The 22,801-nt window shown below is 49.7% G+C and overlaps 10 protein-coding genes across 10 annotated transcripts; 7 read left to right on the top strand and 3 right to left on the bottom strand.

Moving 5' to 3' along the window:
• Nucleotides 1-1,543: 1,543 nt before the first annotated feature.
• Nucleotides 1,544-2,611, top strand: PG986_001076 (uncharacterized protein; the record flags this gene model as incomplete). Its single annotated transcript, XM_066837298.1, has 4 exons — nt 1,544-1,786; nt 1,851-2,073; nt 2,145-2,279; nt 2,340-2,611. The coding sequence occupies 4 exons, from the start codon at nt 1,544-1,546 to the stop codon at nt 2,609-2,611; spliced, it is 873 nt and encodes a 290-aa protein (XP_066706191.1).
• Nucleotides 2,612-2,668: 57 nt separating this feature from the next.
• Nucleotides 2,669-3,871, bottom strand: PG986_001077 (uncharacterized protein; the record flags this gene model as incomplete). Its single annotated transcript, XM_066837299.1, has 1 exon — nt 2,669-3,871. The coding sequence occupies one exon, from the start codon at nt 3,869-3,871 to the stop codon at nt 2,669-2,671; it is 1,203 nt and encodes a 400-aa protein (XP_066706192.1).
• Nucleotides 3,872-4,858: 987 nt separating this feature from the next.
• PG986_001078 (Protein cwh43) lies at nt 4,859-9,181 on the top strand (the record flags this gene model as incomplete). Its single annotated transcript, XM_066837300.1, has 9 exons — nt 4,859-4,952; nt 5,026-5,193; nt 5,344-5,634; nt 5,685-5,811; nt 6,268-6,526; nt 6,674-7,366; nt 7,447-8,456; nt 8,793-8,941; nt 8,988-9,181. The coding sequence occupies 9 exons, from the start codon at nt 4,859-4,861 to the stop codon at nt 9,179-9,181; spliced, it is 2,985 nt and encodes a 994-aa protein (XP_066706193.1).
• A 676-nt stretch (nt 9,182-9,857) lies between these two features.
• PG986_001079 (Cytochrome P450 71A20) lies at nt 9,858-11,439 on the top strand (the record flags this gene model as incomplete). The annotated part of the gene is made up of 2 exons (XM_066837301.1): nt 9,858-11,222; nt 11,296-11,439. The coding sequence occupies 2 exons, from the start codon at nt 9,858-9,860 to the stop codon at nt 11,437-11,439; spliced, it is 1,509 nt and encodes a 502-aa protein (XP_066706194.1).
• A 411-nt stretch (nt 11,440-11,850) lies between these two features.
• PG986_001080 (uncharacterized protein) lies at nt 11,851-12,106 on the bottom strand (the record flags this gene model as incomplete). Its single annotated transcript, XM_066837302.1, has 2 exons — nt 11,851-11,994; nt 12,041-12,106. 2 exons carry the CDS (start codon nt 12,104-12,106, stop codon nt 11,851-11,853), a joined length of 210 nt encoding a protein of 69 aa, XP_066706195.1.
• A 2,019-nt stretch (nt 12,107-14,125) lies between these two features.
• Nucleotides 14,126-15,179, top strand: PG986_001081 (uncharacterized protein; the record flags this gene model as incomplete). The annotated part of the gene is made up of 2 exons (XM_066837303.1): nt 14,126-14,375; nt 14,437-15,179. The coding sequence occupies 2 exons, from the start codon at nt 14,126-14,128 to the stop codon at nt 15,177-15,179; spliced, it is 993 nt and encodes a 330-aa protein (XP_066706196.1).
• Nucleotides 15,180-16,914: 1,735 nt separating this feature from the next.
• Nucleotides 16,915-17,370, top strand: PG986_001082 (uncharacterized protein; the record flags this gene model as incomplete). The annotated part of the gene is made up of 1 exon (XM_066837304.1): nt 16,915-17,370. One exon carries the CDS (start codon nt 16,915-16,917, stop codon nt 17,368-17,370), a length of 456 nt encoding a protein of 151 aa, XP_066706197.1.
• Nucleotides 17,371-17,430: 60 nt separating this feature from the next.
• On the top strand, nt 17,431-18,323 carry PG986_001083 (uncharacterized protein; the record flags this gene model as incomplete). The annotated part of the gene is made up of 2 exons (XM_066837305.1): nt 17,431-17,757; nt 17,901-18,323. 2 exons carry the CDS (start codon nt 17,431-17,433, stop codon nt 18,321-18,323), a joined length of 750 nt encoding a protein of 249 aa, XP_066706198.1.
• A 702-nt stretch (nt 18,324-19,025) lies between these two features.
• Nucleotides 19,026-20,390, top strand: PG986_001084 (uncharacterized protein; the record flags this gene model as incomplete). Its single annotated transcript, XM_066837306.1, has 5 exons — nt 19,026-19,125; nt 19,177-19,295; nt 19,368-19,941; nt 20,003-20,129; nt 20,315-20,390. The coding sequence occupies 5 exons, from the start codon at nt 19,026-19,028 to the stop codon at nt 20,388-20,390; spliced, it is 996 nt and encodes a 331-aa protein (XP_066706199.1).
• Nucleotides 20,391-20,551: 161 nt separating this feature from the next.
• PG986_001085 (uncharacterized protein) lies at nt 20,552-21,655 on the bottom strand (the record flags this gene model as incomplete). Its single annotated transcript, XM_066837307.1, is given in 2 exon segments — nt 20,552-21,529; nt 21,545-21,655. 2 exon segments carry the CDS (start codon nt 21,653-21,655, stop codon nt 20,552-20,554), a joined length of 1,089 nt encoding a protein of 362 aa, XP_066706200.1.
• Nucleotides 21,656-22,801: the final 1,146 nt, after the last annotated feature.

Genomic DNA, 22,801 nt, shown 5'->3' on the forward strand with positions numbered 1-22,801 from the left:
TTTTGTAACGCTTGCCGCTTGCCGCTTGCCGCTTGCTGCCTGCTGCCTGCTCCTTGAGACATTATCTTGTACCGGCGTTTTGCCCATCGTTGAGCGGGTTAGGTATATTCTGGTGTTATGATGCAATAGACCAGAGCCCGGAGATGATGAATAGAAACCACGCAGCGGCTAGTTCGACTAGTAAGAAGAGATTGGTTCCGGCGCTGCTGTCTCGCCCGGATTGGGCTTTCAATGCAAGATCTCATTGTGAAGGTTGACAAGCAAGGAGGGGATTTCACACCGGTCTGGTAGCAAATGCCACCCAATCTGTACCCAGAAGACCTGCCTTCGAAAAGACGAATTCGTCGCAGCAGGTTGCGGCTGGAGCGGGAGATGCTGCTGCATATGGTCAGAAAACGACTCGCGAGCCTGCTCATAAAGTAAGTGCACATCTCCTCTCATGCATTAGGTACAGAGCTTATGCCTCGGTCCCTGACTATCGACCTGTTCAATTGGCGTAACGATAACCTCCCGCGTTTCTTCGCTTGGTTTATTCCCCATAACGACAAGTTCGCCTGCGTGTATGTATGCTGCCTTACATATATGCAAGTGAACTATACTAGGAAAACAACGACGGGTAATCAACTGCCTGCCGACACACATGTCGTGGAGAAAAAAAGGAACAGAAGACGACATTTCGCACGCAGTTCTGTGGGATTGATGTCCATGCTTTCGAAGGAACAAAACCAGCCGAAGTTCTGGACGCGATATGCCTTCAGCCGCTTCAACTGATCTCACGAGTGGACAATTGGGACGGTTACGTTTAAACGCCCCCCCCCCCACCTTTCAACGACTACATCCGTGTACCTCATTGGTATCGACGGCGGATCACGACGAGCAAGCAGAATACCATAGATGCATCTATGCGCAGCGCAGGGGTTTCTATGCATCATACGCACATCAAAGCCCCCTCTTCCCAATAAAGACTCTGTTTCTGCGAATTGCAGCAGTCTCCCAAGATACGTAGTGCGATCCGTTAGCAAACAGTCCTTCCTGTCTCGCAGGCGTGAAAATCCCACCGCCTGTACGATACGTGAACAAACAATCTTGCAGGCTGCACGAGACGTGATGCCGCGCCCCTTTGAACCAGTCCGATGTACTGTGTCGCGCGTGATGAATGTCGACCGACATTACTACTATTGGAAGTACTCATGCTTCCTCTTCTTTTCTCTTCCTTCACTCGTTGCTTTTATCCCATGAAGATGTTTGGAATACGTGACAGCCTACGTGCACTTCTAAGCTGCAAATGCTGCGGAACATGCCCTTCAAGGTACAATCAAAATTATTGCCTGTTTGGGACTGGGTTACCTAAACTTTATTCCACTGTGCGCAACTCATGGGCACTTCCATACATGTACAGACTCGGTACGGGATATTCATTCGTACGGGTATCAGCAGTCAACTAACTCATGCTATATGCAACTGCTACTCTCCTAACCTGAAATAATTACCTCTGACAACCTGGAATCGTATCATCACCCCAGTAGAGCCATTCGTTAGCATCATGCCGCCCAAGCGAAAAGCGCCGCCGCCCGCCGAGGACGAGGTAGCAGCGGAGTCCTCAAACCTGCGCAGATCGACGCGTCGGAAACCATCCGCCCCCGTCGACGCGACGAAGGCGGCGACGACAACAACAGCACCAGCAGCAAAGAGCAAGACCTCCCCTATTGAGAAAAAGTCCGCGAAGAGTGTTAGTCGCAGCAGCGTAAAGACCAATGGCGACTCGAAGGAGAAAACTGCCAAAAGTGTACTGATCTCACATTTCATCCATCACACATCACATATACACCTACTAACACCTCTTCCTATAGGATACACAGCCTAATGGCACGCTAGACTCAACAAAGCCGGCCAAGGTCACTCAGGAGGAGTCGGCATCAGAGACAAACTCTGGTGCCGGGTCGAGTGATCCATCATGCGAAAAGTCATACTGGCTACTGAAAGCCGAACCAGAGACACGCCTGGAGAATGGCGTAGACGTCAGGTTTTCCATAGATGATTTGGCTTCGCGAACAGAACCAGAACCATGGGATGGTATGTTTTCCTCTTCTTCACATTTTGGGATTTCGAAGTGGGTTGCTCGTTATATATTGACAAAAATCTAGGTATTCGTAATTACGCCGCGCGTAATAATTTGCGGGCGATGAAGAAAGGCGACCTCGCCTTCTTTTATCACTCCAACTGCAAGGAGCCGGGTATTGTTGGCACGATGGAGATTGTGCGCGAACATTCCCCTGATCGTAAGGGCTATCTGATTTATCCCTTCCACTGTCTTGTTCTGTTGGCTAACACTATCCCAGTATCGGCCCATGATCCCAAAGCGCCATACTATGACTCTTCATCAAAACCATCTGAACCCAAGTGGAGTGTAGTGCATGTTGAGTTTCGCAGCAAGTTTGCTCAGCAGATAGGCTTGAAGGAGCTGCGAGAGATGGGCAAGCCTGGCCAGCCCTTGGAGAATATGCAGCTGCTCAAGCAGAGTCGTCTGAGTGTAAGCCGTGTGAGCCCTGCAGAGTTCGAGTACTTGATAGGGGTCGCAGCGGCAAGAGGTGGCATGTCCAAGGAGGTATGAGGGTCTTTCCGGAAGTGGGTTGTACGAGTAGTGGACTGCGCGATAAAGATGATTGTTTTACGGCTTCGGCAAAGTCTGGGCAGTGTATTCTAAAACCATGCGAAGACCAGGATCAAGACTTTCTGAAGCCAACACGGGGTTCATCCAGGCCAGCGTCTTGCGGGCCAATTGGATCTTGTCGCTGGTCGATGTCAAAGACGACTTGAGCCGGGAAAGAGTCTCCCGTAGCGCCTGAGGATATGCCGCAGAGTCGATAGAAACGCCAAGAACAGGCTGCCGAATAAAGCAATTGCACGCCGCTGGGTTATGAGGGTAGAGCTCCGACATGGTATCCAAAACGTGCTGGACAATCTTGGGTTGAGAAGAGACTTGTGGGAATTCGCCAAAAACGTCGAAAAACTGCTCTCCTGCTGCCGCGTTGAAAAAGGGCTGCTTCTTTGCGATGTCGAAGATGGCCATGGGTATCGCTCCGTCCAGGGCCGGGTTCCCCTCCTCCAGCTTCTCGGCCGTGCTATTATCGAAGACCTTCTTTGTCTGGCCATCGGGATTGGGTACCATCAGGCGACCGTTCTCGTCGGCGTCGTCTTCGCTATCTTCTTCGTCAAAGAGCATTTGGTCGTCGTCGTTCTCGGCTTGCTCCGCAATTGCTCTGTTCACGCCGCCCTTCTTGTTCTTTCGCGCCTCCATCTTCTCGAGCCACTGCATCTCGCAACGAGCATACTCGACCCATACCATGGAGTCTTTTGTGCAGAATCTCGCCCCACGCATGAAGAAGTTTCTCGCAGCGCTCATATCGTTGTTATCGGCGGCTCTCTTCCCGGCAAGCACCCACAGCTCGCTCTTCGCCGGGTGCATCCGCAGGGCTCTGGTTATGACTCTGCGCCACCTCTTAGTGGCCTTGACGTCCTTTGCAAACATCAGGTATTCCCTCCATAGCTCGAGACTTCCGGGATGCCGCGCGATAGAGCGTTCTAGGATGCCGAAGACGCGGCCTTCGCCGGCGTGAGACGTGCTTTGACTGATCCGTAGGCGAGCGCAGCGCTTCGCGCGTAGCTTCTCAAGAGACCGCTCCCACGCGACGTAGGCCAGGTAGTCGGCGGGCTTGCAGCCTGGCGAAAGAACTTTGTGCTCGAAATCCTCCCGTTTTCGTACTAGGTTACGAATCTCGGCCTGGGAGAAGATGTTCTTTGCTTCGAAGTCGCGGAGCTGGGGTACGGACTGTTCGAGGTAGTAGCGGGCTTTGTCGGCAATGGCGGCCATCTTGAAGGCTCGAAGATCTGCGCTGCTGCAGCCTGTCTAGAGAAGCCTGGTGTTATGATGTTGTCTGGTCCAGATGTTTCTAGGTGCTGGCCTCGAAAAAGCTCGATTGGTAGGAAACGAAGGATTGAACTTTTTAGTGGAGCCCCTGCCGTCTTCAGTGTGGCATCGGGCACAGGTCTGTGGCTTAACCGATAGGACCTGCCTGGAGATTGATAAGAAAGGTAACACCCACCCGCAACTACCGCGATACTTGATGAGGCTCAGCGTGGGGATTTGCTGCTGTCGTTGTGGAAATGACGCTACGTATGGGGACGTTGAGAAACATTGGCCATCTATGTATGGAGTATATTCGGCCAGGTAATGATTACCCCCGACTTTCGCAGTCCAATGTGATGTAAGCAACTGCTTTCACGTATAGAACACCGTCGGGAAAGTTGCCGACTTTTGGCGACGCAAGCAATGGACCATGTCGGTAGGACGATGAGGAGGACAAGGAACTCAGTTGTCCAACCCCTCTTTAATGTGAACTCTGTTACCCTCATTGGATAGGGCAAACAAATTCATGTCCCCACGGCTGCGGTTAGATGCAGAAAGCAAGACTGGCCTGACCTTACGCCTACTGGACGCCTTCCCACGCGACACAAAACCGAAGCTGCCGGAGCTAGCTGGATCTCCGATCAACAGACAAAAAGTAACCGTCTGCTTCCTGCCCAGGACCCAAGCCAGAATCCGAGCGCAACTGCCAAACCAAATGCTCGTAGGCTGGGTACACGGCTCGGCGACAAGCAAATAAGAGTTGGCGCTTCATGTCCTCGCCCCCCCGCCTTCTCCTCCTCCCTCTTCCTTCTCCCATCTTCTCTCGTTCCCGTCTTCCTCTAGTCTGCCAGACAATAAATGAACCGCTCTCTTTTTGCCGTCATCTGATGTGCGCCCATCGACTATTTTCTTGAGTTGTGAGAGGGAGTCGGGTTCCATTCATTGATCACGATGGTGTCTTCCACCTACAAAGACAAGCCGAGCGGGGCGCTCTTCGCCTTTAGCGCAAAGTGGGTTTCCTACGCGCATACCATCGTCGCATACAGTCAGTGAGGTTTTTGTTGTTGGAATCATATGTTCCGTCGCAGCAAGGTCTAGTCGTACTAAATATGCGTCAGCTGCTTTCATCAGCGCACTTGTCGTCGGCATATCGCTGCATTACCACAAGATTGTCGAGAACGAGTTCTACGGCTACCCTCAAGAATGGTTTCCTTCCGTTTCGGCCACGATCGGCGACCGATACCCCGAGCGATCCTTCTTTCAGCTCTTTATAGCTCTAACCTCCGGTACGTACGTTGCTGTGCACCTGAGTGGAATTGGGCAAGCCGACTGGCGTTCTCGATACTGTCAAATAAATGGCACAATACAGGCCAGGAGCTAATGCGGTTACACAGGACCCCGGTTCGCTCTCGTGGGACTCTGGTATTTATTGACAGCGAAGCCCGGGAAAATGCTTCCTAAGTTTGTGGCCGGTGTGGGCTTATTCCGGACTTTCACTTGCGGAGGTTGGACCTACGTTACCTCAACAGACGATCATGATTGGCACGACATCTTCATGATATCCTACCTTGTCGCAACCCTACCTTGGACCCTCGGTTGCATTGCGTTAAGTCCAGCGAATCCCAAGGCGATCAAGTATCGAAAGTATATCGCCACCGCCTTTTTCGGCACCCTTCTACCTTTGGTATACTACTTCATTCAACACAAGGTCCATCGCGTTGCCGGAGGTACGTTTGAGCATGTGCAGTGGCCTAGCTGGCTTGCTAACATTCTATAGCTTACACTACGTATGCCTTTTTCGAGTGGTCATTGATCCTGTATGACGTTGCCTTTGACGCCGTCACCGTCCTTGACTTTTCCACTTTTGAGATTGTCGTCAGGGACGTCGGCGGACTCAGCCAGGGGTACGTGCAATGGCTCCCCCAGTAACTGCTATTTTGCAATCGCACACTCGCTTGGGCTGGTCATATCGCCATTTTGGATTCTGTTAATTTGGTCTGCCATGATGTCTACTTTTTCCGTCTCCGGAAGTTGCCTTGGGCTGGTACTCTTCGATGAAAGACAAGACGAGATGCTCATAAGATCCATGCTGGTTCTTCTTCGGTTTTGTCCCCTTCAGCACTGGCAATTTGGGCCTCAAGGACTTTCTTGCTGGATACGGACAAAAGTTGGAGATTGTTGATGTTGGTTGATTTCGTTCGAGCGATTGGCATACTCAGCCTGACGAAGCCCACTGCATGCTTGGCTTGGAGCAGGATCAGGGCCTTGACAAGCGGGCAAGTGGTGAACCAGCTCGAGCGAGTGTGGGAGTGCTTTGTTGAGGCCTAAGTTGCGCAAGTGTATGCTAATGCATTGGCTAGAGTGAACAAATCTGGGATGTCTGATGTCGCGCTCGAAGAGCAGAAGACGAAAGCCACTGGCGGGATCTTCAACATCAAGTTCACCTGGAGAGAGACCTTTGACACGATCGCCGAAGTGTATCATGGCTATGTTTTCTGGTCCATTCTCACAGGTCTTGGACTCGTGATATGGTACTTCCCACTATGGTTCATGGGCATATCGGGCTATGAGGCTTTGGTTATGTCGACAATCTCGCCTCTGCTGTTAAGCATCAAGCCTGTGAGATCATTCGTCACCAACCACCTGAGAATATGTCACTTTCTTTCCCTTGCCGGCTTGTTAGCCTATCGGGTCGAAAGTCCGATCTATCGCCTCTTCACTGTCAGTTTTGGTGTATCGATGTCATGTCTCTCCTGGTCGGCTCAGTTATATTCGGAGAATGTCCACGAAACCCGCCTCGAGTCCAAAATACTTGCTTGGTTGGTCGGCTTGGTTCTTTCTTCAACTGCGAAATTCGCCTGGTGGACGAACAATCCCATCTGGCCCATCATGCATGCGGAGAACGGCGGACAGAATGAGATTGGGCTTCTCTTGGCGCTAATAGCTGCGTGGCGGTTCACTCGAAGAGCGCCATTGAATACCGGGGCCGCAAAGAGCGAAAACCTGGGGGACTCGGCGTTCCTGTCAGCTTTAGGGGTTGCCGGCCTCTTCTTCGGCCTGCACTCTCTCTTGTCCGACTCGAGCACCATGATCTCCTGGGTCTGGGAAGGCTATCCAGTACGAGGTCCTGTGGCCGTGCCCCATGGTTGGTTTACGATCGCGGCCATGACCGCCGGGCTTTTGACAGGCCTTGCGCACCCGAGTCTGGTTGGCACATGGTCTGTCTACGGCATTGCATGTGTTGGAGCAGCGATCCTCACATTGTATGCTAACTGGTTTGGCTACTACGGTGGAATTGTACTTGCATTCTACCTGATGGCCATTGCAGGGCCTTTTCTCAAGAACGCTGCGAAGAGGAGCCCCGCGACAACCTTCGGTCTTGGGTTCTTTCTCTACAATATCATGGTTCTCTTCCATGTCTGGGTGGTCGCTTACGCCTTCGTTCCAGGTGGTCCTTATGTCCGAGAACACACTGATTGGGTCATGATTACCATGATGTTATTGATTGGCGCTGGCGTCTTCAACCTGACCTGCACCAGTTCCCATGGACCACAGACACCACAGCGCCCCAATTCATCGCAGCACCAGAGATACCATACATCGGCATTGGCCTTGATCAACCTATTTTTCTTGCGATGGCATACCTCCGCTTCCCTTCGAATGACTATGTGCCTTATCATGCCGATTCACAGATCATCACCGCTGGCATCTGGACCATTCACTTCTCTCTTGACAACGATATGTGGTCTTCCGAGAAGCGCATCCGAAATTTGCTCAAGGAACTCGAGGTCGACGTTGTTGGACTTCTAGAGTCGGATCTTCAGCGCATCATCATGGGTAACCGCGATACAACACAATTCCTCGCCCAAGACCTCGGCATGTATGTGGACTATGGCCCGGGCCCTAACAAGCATACTTGGGGCGCAGCCCTGCTCAGCAAATTCCCTATTGTCAACTCGACACATCATCTATTGCCTTCTCCTGTCGGCGAGCTCGCCCCTATGATCCAGGCAACTCTCGACTGCTACGGCGAGCTGGTGGACGTGTTCGTTTTCCATTCGGGTCAGGAAGAAGACGCCGAGGATCGTCGACTTCAGTCAGAGTACGCCTCTAAGTTGATGGGCAATTCTCCTCGGCCTAGCATTCTCTTGTCGTACCTTGTCACCCAGCCACAGCAGGGTAACTACAAAACCTACGTGTCGGATCTGTCGCGGATGCACGACGTCGAACCGGGTGATTGGGACCGCTGGTGCGAGTACATCTTGTACAAAAAGTTACAACGTGTAGCGTATGCTCGCGTAAGCCGATCAACTATCACGGACACTGAATTACAAGTCGCCAAGTTCGTGGTACCTCGGAGACAAGAGGAAAAGGCGCTTGTATCAATATTGGAGGCGAATGAACAGGCGAGGGACTGGAAGGTCCAGGAAGATGAGGTGCCTGTAGGATGGAGATTCCCGGCTCTTTTCCGTGGGAAAGGCGTGAGGGGCCACCGCTACCACGTCTTTGATGAGCCTTACTACTATTCGCCAAAAGGATTAGGCCAAGGGTGAGTGGGAGCCGAGTAATTGTAACATAATGTGTATACTGGATGGTGACTGATACCCTTTCACGCAATACGGTGGTCCACGGGACACCAAGAGATGGATGAAGTGTACGAGACGGCCGAGAGCCAAGAGCGACTGCATGTTTTACGTTTAATGAGCATACTGTTCCATTCTTTGTAAATATGTTTCAGGTCCCACTTGTGATCGAATGGTTTTGTTCAATTGAGGCAATGGCCAATTGTGATTTGGGCAATAGCCAAACCCCTCCCTCTTCGATTCACCACTGCAATCGGATTAGCCTCTCTCAGGCATTACCACTCACCACAACTCATGCATAGCCTTGTTCTTCTTAAATTGAAACGCGTCGCGAGACGCCTTCGTGCTCATTGTGGTCCCTATAATGCGAGCGAGGGGCGAGGAATGAGTGTGCTTGCGAGGATGCTATCCGAGAGCAACATCCTCCGGGGCATCTTCTGGCGCCATGTCTGTCCGAACGTGAGAACAAAAATCCGGTCTTTGGTACACCTTTCTAGGCTCGGCAGCCGCTGGGAAGGGCTCGCGCCCTGAGCTTACGCTAGGTAGCGTGGACGAACCCGAAGCCGCCCCAGTCCGCGACGTTGACGGCGACCGTTACGATGCCCTTGGCGTAGACCGTGTCCCCGCGGGTCGTCGTGGACGGCTGTGCCTTCTTCCTGTAGCACGGGCAGCTGGAATGGTTCGCCGATGAAGCAGGCGGCGCGCTCCTGGAAAGCCACCTGCCGGTGTCGCGCGTCCGGGTTCCACTGCAGGCCCGAGTTGGTGTCGAGTCCGTATGTCGGCTCATGAGCCTTGGATGTAGCCCGAGCTGCCGTACGTCAGGTAGCTCAGCGGAAAGGATAGGAAACTTGGATGTTGTGATGTTGGCTAAAACCAAAAGGGGTATAGATCAAGCAGTGGTCAGAAACAATCAAAGACCCAGCGGGTTGCTGATCGAGGTATGACAAAACAAACAGACATTGGCATGCGCATACGAAGCAGGCATATACGCGATCTGAGCATACGTGGTATGCATATATATCTAGTCAGCAGCCTTAGTCGCTCTCCTGAGTAGTTCTTGTCATGATTCGCACACGGGGAATCAATCGGCAGCAACATGGGGGGTTCGCATGATTTGCATTTTCATACCCCGCAGCGGCTACAGAACCTGTATGGTCAGTTAAAGATTAGTACAGCCATGGGTGTTACATGGCTCTTACCCCTGGTCCGTTGCCCTCGGGGAGTCAACGGTCGCTTCAAGACACATCTCGTGATCTTTCATAAAGAGCTACCTGCGTCGCTTACGAAAAATCTCGGCTCAGTTGTCCCGTCCATTAGGCTTCTACAGTACTGCCGCCTGAGAGGAGCGACTGGAAACGAAAACGACAATGACGATCATAGCCGGACTCGGACTAGTGACCTTCGGAGTTGTCTCTGCGATCGCTTACTTCATACTCACAAGCATTCGCACGTATCGTCGGCTCCGCCACATCCCAGGCCCCTTTTGGGCGCGATGGACCAACCTCTGGCTCAGCCTACAGATGTTCCGCGGCGAATACATGGAGGTCATGGATAGGCTGCATAGACAGCACGGTCCCATCGTGTGCCTCGCCCCGGATTACGTCTCGATCAGCGACCCCGACGAGATCGCGAGGACCAAGAAGAAATGCAACCGCGGGCTGGCCTACAACGGCATGCGTCTGAGGCCCGGCCAGGATTCCCTGTTCGTCGAGCAGGACGCCAAAAGGCACGACCGGCTGCGGGCGAAGTTCACGCCAGCATTCATCTCCAAGGACGTCCTTGAAGGTGTCGAGGCTATGGTCGATGGCCATTTGACCAGCCTTCTGGAGCTCATCGAACACAAGTACATCTCTACCCCTGATAACTACCGCCCTATGGATCTGACCAAAGTCATCACCTATCTCACGACGGATATTACTTCCTGTATGGTTCTCGGACACGACTTCGAGTGCCTGAAGAGAGACGATGATTACCATGGGTACAACCATTCGATAGAGTCCTATCTACATGTACTGTCTTCACTGATCGTGCTACCCGCTTTCCAGAAGTTCATGGATACGCCGTGGCTAAGATACCTCGACGTGATGCGGCCTCCCTTGCGGCAAATCTTGGGTATTGCCGAAAGCTCTGTTGCCACGCGGTTCGGCGAGAAGAAGATCGAGAGGAAGGACATGCTGGGCTCGTTAGTCGCTCACGGGCTATCCCAGAGCGCACTGGAGTACGAGACGGTCTACGTCCTGGCTGCTGGCTCGGACACGAGCTCGACCGCCATGAAGGCGACGATTCTTCACGTGATGTCCACACCACACGTATACCGCAAGCTCCAACAGGAGATCGACGAGTCTCTTGCGTCGGGCAAAGTCACAACCTCACCCATCAACTCAGCCCAGGCAAGGGAACTCCCCTATCTGCAAGCCGTGATCAAAGAAGGCCTCCGGGTGTTTCCGCCCGCGGTAATTATACCGGTGGCATCGGGTCAAGACGAGGTGGTCTGCGGCAAGCTCGTGCCGGCAGGCACCAACGTCGAGCCGTCGCTCAAGACCGCCGCCAGAGACAAGGGTGTCTACGGCGATGATGCCGATTCGTTTCGACCTGAGCGGTGGTTAGAAGCCGATGTAGAGAAGCTCAGAGCGATGGAGGAGACCTCGAGGATCATCTGGGGAGGACCGGGCCGCTGGGAATGCCTCGGCAAGAAGATAGCCCTCATCGAGCTGGACAAGGTATTTTTCGAGGTAAGATTCCCTCTGGTGGAGCTTTCACGTTGTGGTCCAAATTCCAACTGACCATCACCATCTGAATGCAAAGCTGTTTCGGCGATTCGACATGGTTCTAGCCGACCCCACGAGCCCGTGGAAGACCAAGAGCTGTCGTCTCTGGGTCACGACCGATATGTACGTGAAAGTGGAGCGCAGGAAGGCACAATGTGACCCGAAGACACATCCGGCTTAACCGAGACAGCGAGACACACTTTTGGCAGATCACCTGCGTAGTGCTGCATGTTGGTAGTCTTGGTCACTCTTTATGCCAACATGATCTGATAAGTCTCAATGAGGAGACTAATAGCCTGCCCCGCCTGCCACTGCAACGAACCCCCATACAGGGATGCCCGATGGCCTTTCTGAGGGGTACCAAGTGAGAGCGAGGCCCGAATGTTGGTATCCGATTGGGCATATAGTTTCCTTGGTGGTCCCCACTTTCTTATTGTGTGCTCAGGAGTCAGGAGTCAGGGGTCAGGGGTCAGGGGTCAGGGGTCAGGGGTAGATTGTTTTCATGAATATCATTGGTACCACATATCCGGGTTTCTATCCAACTGCAGACACTTGACTGGATTGCTTCATTCAGGACCAACGCCTGCCCTCCCTACTTCACATTCGGTGTCAGGCTGTCCTTTCCGTATGCCGCCTCCCCTCGTTTCTCTACCATGTTGAGGCTGTTGACGTTGTAAGGTAGCGTGGCCGTCTCTGGGCTTCCATAGATGACTTCTGCCGGCTTGGCCTTCTTCTCCTTAGCAGGTAATTTGGAACACATAGGACCTAATCAGTGAACTCACTATGGGTGCCCCAGTTGCGAAGGATACCAACAAGGCAGAGAACGTGGCAATAGCTTGGAAACGCATCGTATGTTTTGTATTGGGGGCAATATCTTCCGTGTAGGGCAAAAGTTGGGTCTTGGATAATGTAATGGTAAAACTGCAATCGATGGATATCTTCCTGATATTTATATTTGAATTGGCTTTCAAAGTTTTGAAATCATATCCATTTGATTGAGAAAAGAGCTCACAGAATGCAGTACTCGTTAGTGATATGATATGCCAGGGTTAGTTGCATCACATGCAGCAGGCATATCACTCCTCACGCAGGGCTAATCCTGAAGGATCATGTAACTGGCCAATAGGATTCAGAGGTATCTTTATGTTTGCTTTCTACCTCCGCTCGGCAGTGTCTATCACATCAGGACCCCCTTCTACTCATCCGACCTCCATTCTTGATAGGGGGGTTGATCACAGCCTAAATGAGTCTGGGACATGCAAAGCCAGCATCGAGAGGACCAACTGGGCTTCGAGTCCTCGATAGTAGGCGAGGGGAATGGATCACCGTTCCATGCAGGAATTGGTCCATATTACTCGCCGCTCATAAAATGCTGCGATTTGTAGATCAGCAGGCCTCTGTTGAGCTCTCCTCAACAAGATACAACCCAATTGGAGCATGTCCTACAAAGACACATTGCGTTCATAGCTCCAACTGTTAGCTATTGGTAAGATGCAACCCCTATCGGCTGCCCCCCCTTAAATAACCCATACATTCCGTAGTTTCCCACTTAAATCGGTAAGATTTAAAACTTACTATAAAATTAAATAAAATAGGTAAAAATATAGAACTTTAATAATAAGATAGTAAATAAAATAAGAAAAAATTAGGCACTTTATATTAAAATTTAAAAAATTTGTTAAGGTGTTTTTTAAATACTTTTAAAAACACCGTATAAATTCGTGAAAAATAAACTTTTTATTTAAAAGAGATATAAAACATTATTTAAATACGATATTTAAATAATTATAATAGGAAAATGGTTTTTAAAAAACGAAGTTAAAAGCTATTTTATTTAATTTTATAAAATTATTTTAATATTTTATTTAAAGTTTACTAAGGAAAGTTTATTAGAGAAAACTCTATTTAAAAATAAAATCCGTATAGATTTTATTAAAGTAATAATTCTCTCTTATATCGATAAAATAAATAGTAAATACTTAAATATAAAAATATTACGTAATAAAAATAAATAATAAAAAACATATTTAAATAATAATAGTTTTTAATATAAAACATCTCTTTGTTACGACCTGGCTATTTATGCGGCTAAGAAAGAGGCACAGCGGTTTTAGAAGCCTCGTAGTTAAAAGCAACGAACGGGAATACTAGCAGAAAACGCACGGACCACCTCGTTACGTAATGGCTCACTATAGATCACCGTGAGCCACCGTGAGCCCAGGGGTATAGCTTACCATTTTAGTAAGTAAGCTAAACACCACGATTAGATTACCGGATCACTAGCGAGCTAGTAATTTAAAGAAATATAGTAAAATCGGTAAAGAAGAGATTAGATATATAACGATAAACCTTTCCTATATATTTTATATAAACACTCTTTACTTTAGCGATTAATTTAAGTATTAATTTAATACATTAGTAAGGCATATTACTTTAAACGAACCTATTACACTTTTAATTAAGTTTTACGATTAGTTTAGGATATTATTTATTATATTAAACGGACGCACTCGTTTACACGTTTAAGTACTCTCTCGTCTTAACTAATATAAACCCTAACACGTCTACGAGGTTTCTTTTAAACCTCGATAGCCGTTCGTTACACTCTTTAAATATTTAATTAAATAAAATGATTATTAAAATACAGTTTTTATATTTATAAGCGTTTAATAAAAAGTTACTAGCGTAGAATATAAAAATAATTTTTTTAATTTATTATTTAATTTATAAATAACATTTACTTAAAGGGTTAACGGAGGGGAAAGGGGTGGGGTCAGCCGGTAGGGGTTGCATTTTAGTGCAGCTTATTGTTATAAATGCCTATTATTCTATTATAACCCTTAAATTATGTTGAAGCCTACTTCACCATGACCTCGCATACCGTTGAACAGCATGGCCTGTTGTGCTCGCCGGAAATCGATCCCGGCGAAGACATAGGCTTTCTCAGCGAGAAACGACACGTTTTATCCCGTTCTGGCAAGCGTATGGCGAGAGCCTATCTCTGCATCACTATATTCAACGGCCTACTCTTCACTCTTTCATGTGTGTTGTTTGGGACGTGGTACTATAATGCGCATATAAGGAAGAATGGTGCTTTGAGACAATCGTCATCTTACAGTAAGTAGCTCACACAGGATCATGATCTAACCATAAATTCCCCAACTAACCAACCTCCGAGGCCCAATAATTGATATGCTGGAACTTGATATGAGTGTCCAGACCATGAACGGGACTCTGTTGCTGCCCAAGGATGGTGGATCAATTGCCCGGCAGATGCCCAACCCGGAGTCGGATGCCATATGGTCAGAGTATGAGCTCACTCGTTATTTCCCCGCCACTTCCGACCAGATCCGAGCCATGGGAAAGGACCACGCAGCAGTGGCCAAGCTTGAAGACGAAGATTGGGGCCTCGGGGACGACGCGTACGTGACGATTCTCGACGTGTACCATCAGCTTCATTGCCTGAACACGTTGAGGCAGCTGGCCTACCCCGAGTACTACTCCAACATTACACATCAGAACTCAATGACCACAGGTTCGAAGAAGGGTGAAGGCAAGAGAAAAAAGAAGAAAAGCGAGATACTCGCCATCCATGTCAACCACTGCGTGGACATGCTGATGCAGGCCATCCAGTGCAGCGGCAATGTGAACCTGATCACCATGCACTGGGTCGAAGAGCAGCCGTATCCGTTCCCGGACATGTCGGTGAACCGACAGTGCATCGACTTCGACAAGCTGATCACATGGCGGAAAGACAACACGTTGGACATGGAGAAGTACGTCAAGACGATGCGGAAGAAGGAGGACAGGGACTACAGCCAGCTGAAGGCCCCTGATGCGTACTACAAGTACTACATGCCGGACGCGGTCAACCCAAATCACCTGAATGGGGCCAATCCTGGAGAGGATTTCAATCTATAGCTTATAGAAACAGTTTGATATAGAGTGAGTTGCTTCGTTTGGAAGCCAAGTTACTGGGGCGTTTGGTGTTTGGTTTGATGTGCTTGCATGCAACCGTGTCTGATTAGAGTAGAACCCGGAAGCACACGGATAAGTGCCGACCTCTCGTATACCTGTTTAGACCTGTTGCATGAGTGAACGGAATTTAAAGATACCAAGAAAAGTCCTACATGACGTGGATCTTCGTGAGGTTCATTACTAGGTGCTCACCGACATAACGACCTCTCGACTAAAAAGATTAGTGAACATTCCCCAGAACGTCCGCCCATGTAAGGCTCGCATGTCAGAGGAGAACACATCTCGCTGGTGCTGGGAGAAAGGAAAGTTAGACGACGGGCATATTGCATCAGATTGGAGGCATCAACTCCTGACCCTACAGAAGTGTAATTACCAGGATTCTAAGCCCCAGTCGACACTTTGCAGGTAACTTATGCAAGAGAACGGAGCACCTGTAATTATTTCTCTTTCTGGCGCCAGCCTGAAAAGCAAACATCAGACCTGCAGGTATTCGGGCTGGTTTGGGGGCTGGGCTAGACCCCTTTCGTATGTCAGCAGGCATGCCACATTTTGGCTGGGGAGCCTGATGGAAGTCGATACATGCTGCCTGATCCAACACCATCGACCATTACTACCTTGTTAGTATCTGATCGCCATGTAGGAAGGCTATGCTGTTGACCAGCGTTGCCAGAAGGATACCAGTCGATGATCCGCTCCGGCTTTCGGTGAATGCGACTGTCAGCAATGGCTGAGGCCGGAATTCGGGCCTGGAGCCTGGCGGCTTGCGAGTCTCGGGGTACTGAGCCTTTACATCGCTACAACGGGCTCCTGAAATCTGCCTTAGCTGGATGTCACGCCCACACACCTCGGAGGCTAGTCAGCCTTGGGGCTGCCTCCATACCCGCCAAATACCTGTTCCGTTGGACAAGACGCACATTTGAGATTGATAATCGACCACGGGCGTCCACATATATTGGTTCCAGGTCTTACTATGTCGTGTTTGGGAGGCAGGCTAGGCGTGCCCGACTCTTTTCCATTACAGTATGATGCCGCGACTACACAGAAACGAGAACACAAGGAAGGAAAGATATCGCGAGAAGGAGGGAGGAAGCAAGACATGGCGGTAAGCAGGCTGGTTTCATTTGGAAATTAGTGCCAAAGACTCACACCTAATATCCAGAGAAAAGATCACCAGGCCCTTACGCCGGCTTGGACGCAGACGCAATGGCATGGAACCCAGAGAGGAGCTGTTCCAGAAGCACAGCATGAGCAAGAACATTGTTCGCAAAAATCCCGTACCGATCATGCCCAAACCCGATGAGTACATCAAAGGCTTCTCGGCTCAAAGTCCGTGTGCGAAAGGCACCCCGATGGCCTGCGGTTCCACACAGGATACAGTATTGCCAATAAAGGGGGACAAAGAGCCACATCCTGCTGGGAGTGACGGACCGAGTCGACCTATGACGCCCAAGCCGGCTTCCACATGGCCAAAGGCGTCCAAGGAGGACACCAAGAAGCAGGCCCAGCAGACTCAACTTGCCAAAGACAAGGTTCTCATCACAGCCCAGACAATGTCTCTTGCTCAAAGCAAACATGATACAAAGCCATGGGAGGCTGACGCAATCTCAATGACACCCATTGCGCCAGGCCATGGAAAGAACCAGAAGGTATATCAGAGCAAAGTCCGCGAGATCCAGAGATGCTCAACCCAAACACGAACAACGAAGCCAAGTTCACAGAATATTGGGAGCAGAAGCTCCTGCCCCAAATTGTCGATATATTGGGAGCCAACATCCAGGGCACTTACAGCATCAATGTTCGCAGGGGTGACGGGCCTGACCAGCGGGTTATAGACCTCATGACCCAGGGCAACTGTGCAAAGAAATACAGCGACGTACTCGAGGCTGCCAAGAATGAGCTCCTGCCGGAGGAGTTCAGCAGTAAGACCCAATTCGACTTCCGCAGCGGGAAATGTGCCTACTGTGTCGACGATACCGACAGTCAGACGTCGTCGCAGGTAGACTATTCTGCCCATTACCTTGGCGGAAACCCGCATCACTACAAGACCCCTGTCATGGGTGACTCAGCCGGCTCGAGATCGAACGACGGCAGTGCAACACTGGGTCCGCTGCTCCAGATTGGCGAGAAGTTCTAGCGTCTCGTCAACTGGCACATGTTTGACGATGGCAGAGAGAGCCAGTTCCGGCGATGGAACATGAAAAGGCCACCAGAAGAGCTCGACCTCGTCCACCCTTCCCCAAGCGACTTGCAGATCTACTCTCCAGACAAACAACATGTGGAGATGGGGAACTTGGTGGCCTTCTCAGGCCATATGTATAAGACGTACCGCCCCGCCACGTCGTCTGATGCAGGTACCAGCCCTCTTTCAAGGCGCTCACAAGTCACGACTGACTGGGCGCTCTTTGAAACAAAGGGGCCTGGTCTGTTGAACAGGATACGGCACATCATGGATGGACAGAGATCGGACCCTGCAGAGCCGGCCATCACCGGGACTGCCTCGGAAGTGAAGATAGGCGACGTGGTCTGTTCAACAGGGCGGTCTAGCGGGCACAGTTTTGGCACAGTTTGCAGGCGAGGGTTGCTCAAAAATGAGGATGGTACATTCGGGACTGGGCGGTCTCTTCCGATTATGATGACTCCTGGCACGATGGTATGGGGGTGAAGGGTGACTCAGGTGCAGGTATTGTAGACTGCGTCACCAACAAGCTCATCGGTCAACTCTGGGGGAGAAATCACTACGACGAAGATCCAAAGGAACCTGCCATCACCTACTTCACCACCATGTCGGACATCTATAATGACATACAAGTGCGCTGGCCTGATGGGCAATGTCCTCGCCCTAGGCTACCGGGTGAAGTGCCTTCTACAGAAGAAGCCCGCGGTACCTCCGTCACCAACATTGGGGGTATCGATGAAATTTTGGCAGCTGAAGATCACACCCCGCCATCCGGTGAGGGCTACTCAAACCTGGATTCTAAGTCGAGACGATCAAGTATCAGATCGTCTATACTCGTTGCGAGTTGTGGCAACATCATGGCAGCACGTTGGGTGCGGCATGCCGCTACGTGGCCAAGATTACAACATTAACTTGAAGGAACGTTGCTGTCCACCGATCTCATTTTCCCTACATTCTGAATTTATTTTCTCTTTTTCTTCCCTTCTTGTTCACATGGACATTTTGGGTTCCTTTTTGCACCATGAGATTAGCACTTGCATACGAGCTATTATGCTTTGTAATCTTGTAGTCATGCCCAAATCTGAGTTGTAGTGCTGAGCAAATTTTACACGCAATGGTGCTGTTGAAGATTGGCATCACCATACAAAGGGGGCATTTGTAAGTGGTATTTGACCTGGCCCGTTATGTTTTGGCGAACTATCATTGGCTGCTTTAGCCGGTTTTGAGTTTACCCCTGAACATCAATTGAAATCAGTCCCACCCCTGAGGGTGTGTACAAACCAAACACATGCTACTACCCCTTTATGACTCGGAGTATGTGATTCAGTTTAATGGCCAAATATTAAGCTTCGTTTTGCCAGGGCAGCAATTTTGCTCGCCCAAAATAGTAGTAGAGAACGTGTTTGTACGATTAATGCAAGTGGGCAAGATGTTTCTGTTCGATTCAAATATAATACAAGGGTGTCCCAGTCATCGAATATCAAACGCTTAACAATACCCCTGTTTCTGAACACGTGACCATCCACTGCATTCGCATCCTACATTCCTCGTTTGAGCTGGCACTCCCAGTCCATGTTACCTTCCCCTCATCTTCCTACATATACATTGTAATCATGCCAGCCAGCCCGGACTGGGACGGAACACCTAATTGGGACAAGGAGCCAGAGGTATCTGAACAATACATCCGTTACATCGATATTAACGTACAAGCCGGTAAGCCTGAGCCTCTAATGAGTCTGCGATCTAATGCCTGACAAGGAGCAGGGGTGCCGGAAGGGATAACAGCTTACAAAATAGTACCTCACGGCGCTTCTTTCTGGACTCGAACAGCACGGATCGAAGCCTTCGGGGAGGATGGATATTCTTACAGCTTCTTTCTCAAGGTAAATTCAACTTTTTTATCAGGAAACCCAGGCAAACTATTTGGCACTCAACGTTCATGTCATTTTACCTAGGTCTCGATAGGGGACGATGGAAAGGGTATGATGCACGGAGAATACGAATCGATGAAGGCCCTTCATAAAACCATGCCGGAGCTTGTTCCCCGTCCCATCGCATGGGGTACTTATTTCACGGCTAAAGGCATCCACTTCCTGCTATGTGAGTTTCACGACATGGAGGAGGGGCTATGCTCCATGGGAACGTTCCCCAAGCTCCTGGCTGAGCTGCACGAAAAGGGGGTCTCACCTACCGGCCTGTTCGGGTTCCCCGTCGCGACCTACCAGGGATGGCTGCCGCAGGACCCGACCTGGTGCGACACCTGGGAAGAGTGCTTCTCGCGGAACCTCGACATCATGTTCGAGCATGAGCTCCAGGCTCAGGGGCCCGGCGGCGCGGAGCTGGCCGAACTCCGGCGGACCGTCATGACGAGGGTCGTTCCGCGGCTGTTGAGGCCAATGGAGTCCGGAGGGAGACGGGTGGTCCCTCGGCTGATCCATGGCGATCTGTGGGAAGGCAATGCCGGAACGGATCGAGCCACTGCGATTCCCAAGATATTCGACGCATGTAGCTGGTATGCACATAACGAATGTGGGTTTCTCCCTGATCGTATCGTATCGCAATCGCGCCTGACTGACTCGATCTTGCGTAGTTGAGATGGCGCCGTGGCGGCCCGCGAGGCAGAAAATGGGAAAGCCGTATGTGGACGCATACATCCAGCACTTTCCTCCTGCCGAGCCAACCGAGGATTTCGATGGTCGCAACGCCTTGTACGCACTGTAAGTATCAATGTAAAATGTGAGTGGGAGAATAGGCTATGATGATCTGACATTTCCATAGACGCTTCAACTTGTGTTCTTCGGCACTCTACCCGGGTAATCTGAACTATCGTAACGTGTAAGTAAGTCTCTCTTAGTATGCATCTTGACAAAAATGGGTCTAGAGGTCTAACTCGCGGTTGCAGGGTAAAATCGGATCTCCGGGAGCTGGTAAAGCGATATCCCGAGACGTTCGAGGAGTGGCAAGAAAGACAAACTTAAAGGAGTCGACCAGGCGAAGAGTGGTAGTCTATCTGGGTTATTCTATAATAAAATCTACTGTTCCTGCTCGCCCGGAGTGTTCATTGTGTAGCCTCACCTGTTTGAGCTGCAAAGTCAGCTGAGCCCGTGCCGCCAGCCGTCTCGCAATGCTTCACTCCTAGTCACTGTTTGCGCCAAGCGTGCCCCTTCCGCGTCAAGATCAGGATGGCCGCCACCCCGCTCAGGCTAGCCGCGAGGAAGCCGCCGGCTAGGTACGACAAGCCGACTTGGAGGTTGTTGAAGTGGTATATCGGTCCATATATCACGGGGATGGACGTCTGGATGCAATAACAGACCGAATAGACCACTGCGGCCGTCCAGAGAGTCAACGACGTGTCTCGGTAGAAAACGATCCTCAGGGGTCCCAGCGGATTTGGGATGATAAACCTTTTTCGCCCGGTTGCCTTTGTTCCGCTACTGCTCGAACTCCTCAGCTCTAAATCGCCTGGAACATTCCCTGAGGGCGCGCCGTCTATCATTTCTTTCTCCTCGCTGTTGGCATGTCCCCTTTCCCGCCACAGCCAAAGCAGGGCATCCCACCACGTTCTCCAGATCCCCTGAGCGGCGATCCTGCCATTCCCCACAATGGCCCGATTGGTCTCGGGCAGGGTCCAGCCGATGAGCAAGAATGCCGTGCCCCCGAACACGACGAGCGTCCAGAAGCACCAATCGGGCCGCCCCGTCTCCCAGGCAATGACACCGCCGAGCAGCGGCCCCACGCAGGGCCCCAAGTTGGTGGCGGCCATGAGCGGGCCCAGCATGCGGCCGCGCTCGGCGGACGCGACGACGTCGGCCACGACGCCGTACGCGAGCGACAGGACCGTGGACCCGCCCAGGCTCTGCAAGCCGCGCAGGACGAGGAGCGCGGCGTAGCTGGCGCGGTTCAGCGCGAGGCCCAGGCCCGCAGCGCCGTAGACGGCGAAGGTCGCGAGCAGGACGGGCCGGCGGCCGAAGGAGTCGGACAGGGGCGCGAACAGCGCGGGCGAGACGGCTTGGAAGACGACGTAGAGCGTGATGGTGAGGTTGATGCCTTGCACCGAGCTGGCGTACTGGACGCTGAACAGCTCGATCAGGGGGAAGTAGATGGTGGCCGTGAGGAACTAGGCGAGGGTCACGTAGCCGAGCAGGAAGACCAGGTAGCGGCGGCGGCGGTCGCTGAAATGCGAATAGATATAATCACCGCTGGATTTGGTCCGTCGGCTTTGTACTGCTGGCTCGGCCGCCATGGTATAAAAAGGATGTAAGACGCTTACCCCCTAACGCGCACACCCCTTAACGAGCATTTTCTTTATTTTTAAGCTTTTAAATTTAAATAAATTAATTGTTAAATCTTAAAAAGTGGTTTTAATAAATTAAGTACTTTATTTTATAATAAATAAATTAATTTATTTATAATATTTATAAAAGGTGCACGAATTTAAATAGTAATAATAAGTAAAGGATAATAAAAAATAAAGTTAACGCTTATCTTATAGTATTTTTAAAGGGCCTTAGGTTCTTATATATATATAACGATTAAGTAAAGCCGAAACTAATGCGTAAATACCTCGTTTTTTTACTTTTATTATAATTATCTTTTCTTTTAAATAAACGTTTTAATTATATAGGCGGCTTTATTAGCGCGGCTCGTACCGGTTTTAATTAAAGTTTAAATAATAAAAGGTATTTATAATAAGTAACGAAATCGTAAGGTATAAATAAAAGGTAAATAAAGGGCGCGAGGCGTCGAAGCGTTTATATTTAAAGTGCTTAAAAATATAAATAAATTAATAAGGTTTTTAAACCCGCGCCCGTGTTATAATTATAATAATTCGAAAGGTAACTTAAAGCTATAAATTATTACTTTATTATAAAAAACCGAAAAAGATAAGGAAAAAAGGAAAAGGTTTAGCTTTACCGGAACGATTTCCTTATTTAAATAAGTAGAAAAAATTAAGTAGCGCTCGAGTTATTTTTCGTACGCCCTGTTTTATTTTAATTAATAAAGCTATTAAAAGCTTATTTTTAAAGTGCGCCGTAATATTACCCTTTTTTTAAAAATAGCTCGTCCCGAAATATATTAAGTAAAAAATTAGTATTATAACTATTTAAATTTATTTCTTTATTTAAATTACTATCTCTTTTAACCCTTTCGTTATACCGTTTTTTTAAAAAAACGGCTGGTTTATTATTATTTTCGTATAGTTCGTTAAACGTATCGTTCTCGGCCGTTTATAATTAATATTATAAACGTATTAAAGGATTAAAAGCTTCGAGATTTTACTCGTAGTAGGTTTATAACTATTTAACCGTATTTTTAAAGATTTTTACGAGATATTAAGTTAAGTCGAGGTTTTACCCTTTTTATTCGATTTAATATTATAATTTCCGAT

This window comes from Apiospora aurea (genome assembly GCF_038362705.1).
Source record: "Apiospora aurea strain CBS 24483 chromosome Unknown utg000001l_segment0_segment0, whole genome shotgun sequence".
In the NCBI taxonomy this organism is placed as follows: Eukaryota; Fungi; Ascomycota; class Sordariomycetes; order Amphisphaeriales; family Apiosporaceae; genus Apiospora; species Apiospora aurea.